Below are 2,845 nucleotides of genomic sequence, written 5' to 3'. Positions count from 1 at the left end.
CCAACCTCAACAATTCTATGATTCCATGACCTGAATGCTGCATAGCTAAGACCTTGTGTGTTGCTGAGAAAACTTCCTTTTAAATCTCACTGGTGTCTCCTTTCTTGAGGTTCTCATGGTCTAACATGGTTAACACTGTTTTGTTCTTCCTCCACTGTAGTGGGATCGAGGTGCTGTTGGAGTCTAGTTGGAGGCACTCATCAGGTGTGCTGATAAATCCTGCACAACTTTCCCTAACAGGTTTTTTTGCAACTCTTGTTTCAGATCAGGTAGCAGAGGGCCGGCTTGGTCCCTCTACTGTGGTGTTGGACCACACGAGTGGTTTTGAGGGGCTCCTGCTGGTGGATGATGACTTACTTGGGGTGAGTGTGATGCCGGGTGCAACAGAAAATGGTCTTGTGGGACTAAAAGCACTTTGGACTTCTTGGTTTATTCTTCATAACAGATCCCTGTCACTGGCTTTGTAGTGTTTTGTAAATGGAGTCTACCCAGAACCTGCAGGATCCTGGAGCTTTCCTGGGAAAAGGTCTAGCAGTATCCTGAAGTCTCAGCAAGCTCTGAGAGGAGCTGCGAGGAAGTGAAAAGATTACCCTGGCCCAGGGGCTCACCGAAGAGCTTGGCTAAGCAGAGGAAGGGCCGGCAGCCAGCTTTCCTGTCCCTCCCTCCTGCCTCTTCCTTCCTTCCTTCCTCCTGCTCTTCTCTAATGGTGGCAAGAAGCTGAAGCCGAGGCCAGGCCCCACCACTCTATTGACTTGTTCCTTTCTCCTTTGGTCCCCCCAGCTCCCTGCTTGCTCCTTAGCTAATGTTCTTCATGCAGAAAAATAGCTGAAGGAATCCACTGGCATTTAATCCTTTCCTGCTTCAGTAATTTCTGCACTCCTTTCACCCCATCACTGAGCGTGCACATCCTGTGCTTCTGTGCTCATTCCCTCCGTAATCTCTGTATCCTTTTCTACCTGTAGCAGAGGAGACTGCCCTGGTCCCCCCTTTCCCATTAACTGCCCGCTGTAGCTTACCTCTGTAGCTGATCTCTTATCAGATCAGACTGGTTTTCCTATGAATTCCTTGTTGCTACCTTCATCTGTTCTTCATGGCCCGTCCTGAGATGGAGAGAGTCAGGAGTTAACAGGGTTCAGTTTCTGGACAGCGTGTTACCTGCTAGTCCTGGCCTTTAGTCTGAACGCCCTGAGTCTGTAGTTTTGTTCTAACTTGTCCAGGATTCAGATGCCTTTCCTGTATAATAGCCACTTTTGTATGCCTGTCACAATTCACTGGGAACCTGTCTGTCACCACGTTGTCCTTGTAACTGCTCCATGCTGCATGCTTCACTGGGATTTATCAAGTACAGATGAGCTGTAGGGAGAACCTGGATGGTTTCCCTAGGGCCTGTTGGCTCTGAGTGCAGCTGCTGGGATGGAGAAGGTGTTCCATCTCTTCCCTGCACTGTGCTTGTGAATAGCTCTCCATCTTGCTCTGGTTTTGAGGGCTAGGAAGGAGAGAATGGGTAGGGCTGAGCTAAACTACCTTTTTGCCTGACTTCAAAACACCTTTTGTTTGTTGTTCCAGGTGATTGGCCACAGTAACTTCGGGTCCATCAGGGCCACGACGTGTGTGTATAAAGGTAAGGAGATAAACCAGCGAAGCTTTGAGAAAAGACCCTGGGAAGAGTGCATGTGCATTACACAACTGGAGAGCTCAGGAAATCTTGAATGTGTTCCAGATCTTGAGCCTCTTCTTCCCAAGTTCATCCGCTGGCTTTTCCAGGAAGTCAGAAGGATGGAGGATTGCATGATGCTGGAGCAAAGAAGGGGGAAAGGAATGCTAGGGATGTCCTGAAGCTCCTTTGTGTGCCACACTTATTTCTGTAGGAGCAGTGTCAGGTTCTGCTTCTCTAACAACGAGCCAGGCGGCAGGTATTTACTGTGTGGCATCTCTTTTTCTTTCAGGGAAATGGATTTACGAGGTGCTCATCTCCTCCCAGGGACTCATGCAGATTGGCTGGTGTACTCTCAACTGCAGATTTAATCAGGAGGTAGTGTAACTGCTGCACGTGGCACAGGGCTGCTCCGTGTTCCTCCACTGCTTTTTAAGTCGGCGTGGAGCATCACACTGATGCTGTGCTCCTGCCCTGCTGGCATTTTGTTTCCACACCAGGTCTGCTGTTTTAAAAATCTTTACTGGTCGGTGTTCACAGAATGGTGCACAGTGTGAAAGCCTCTCACACTGGGGTGCATTGCTGTCCTCTTGCTGCGTGTAGCCACTGCTACGGCTCTCGGGATGGCCCGCAGCCATGGTGCTATGGGGCTTTCTTGCCCAGGAGAGGCAGGCCCAGGGCAGCTCTTCTCAGGCAGCAGGTGGGATGTTTGATACTGGGAAGGGATGTTGGCTGCAGAGTTTCACTAACTTGCCAGTCTGTGACATGTGAGAGGGGAGGTGATAGGCATCCTGGGGTGCTGCTTTGACAGAATTGGGAAGTGTAGTGTGCTAGTACTCTTCTGACCCCAAAATGAGGAGGGAGTGATATATTTCTCTTAAACCAAAGATTGCAGGCCATTGGATTTGCTTCTAGTGAGAGCTTTTTCCAGGCAGAACACATACACTCTCAGCTGCCCTCCCTGTCTGCTGGTCTCCCCCTTAAAGCCACTTTTGCAATGAGAGGGCTCCTGTGTGCTTGGTCTGCTCTGAGCCTCCTCTTTCATTCTTTGGTGCAGGAAGGAGTTGGAGATACACCAGATTCTTACGCGTATGATGGAAACAGGGTGCGCAAGTGGAACGTGACTACCACCAACTATGGCAAAGTGAGTAGCTGTCCTCCCAGGAATGGGGTGTAAAGAGAAGAAAGCCG

General features: G+C 49.8%; 1 protein-coding gene across 1 annotated transcript; it reads left to right on the top strand.

The window, feature by feature from the left end:
* Positions 1–264: 264 nt before the first annotated feature.
* Positions 265–2,838, top strand: LOC106900763 (E3 ubiquitin-protein ligase RNF123-like; the record flags this gene model as incomplete). The annotated part of the gene is made up of 4 exons (XM_014962900.1): positions 265–362; positions 1,567–1,621; positions 1,947–2,032; positions 2,712–2,838. Coding segments are annotated over 4 exons (359 nt in total), but the record flags the coding sequence as incomplete, so codon positions are not given.
* Positions 2,839–2,845: the final 7 nt, after the last annotated feature.

This window comes from Calidris pugnax, unplaced genomic scaffold (assembly GCF_001431845.1).
Source record: "Calidris pugnax isolate Ruff unplaced genomic scaffold, ASM143184v1 C14994904, whole genome shotgun sequence".
In the NCBI taxonomy this organism is placed as follows: Eukaryota; Metazoa; Chordata; class Aves; order Charadriiformes; family Scolopacidae; genus Calidris; species Calidris pugnax.
This window is presented reverse-complemented; position numbering and strand designations above follow the sequence as displayed.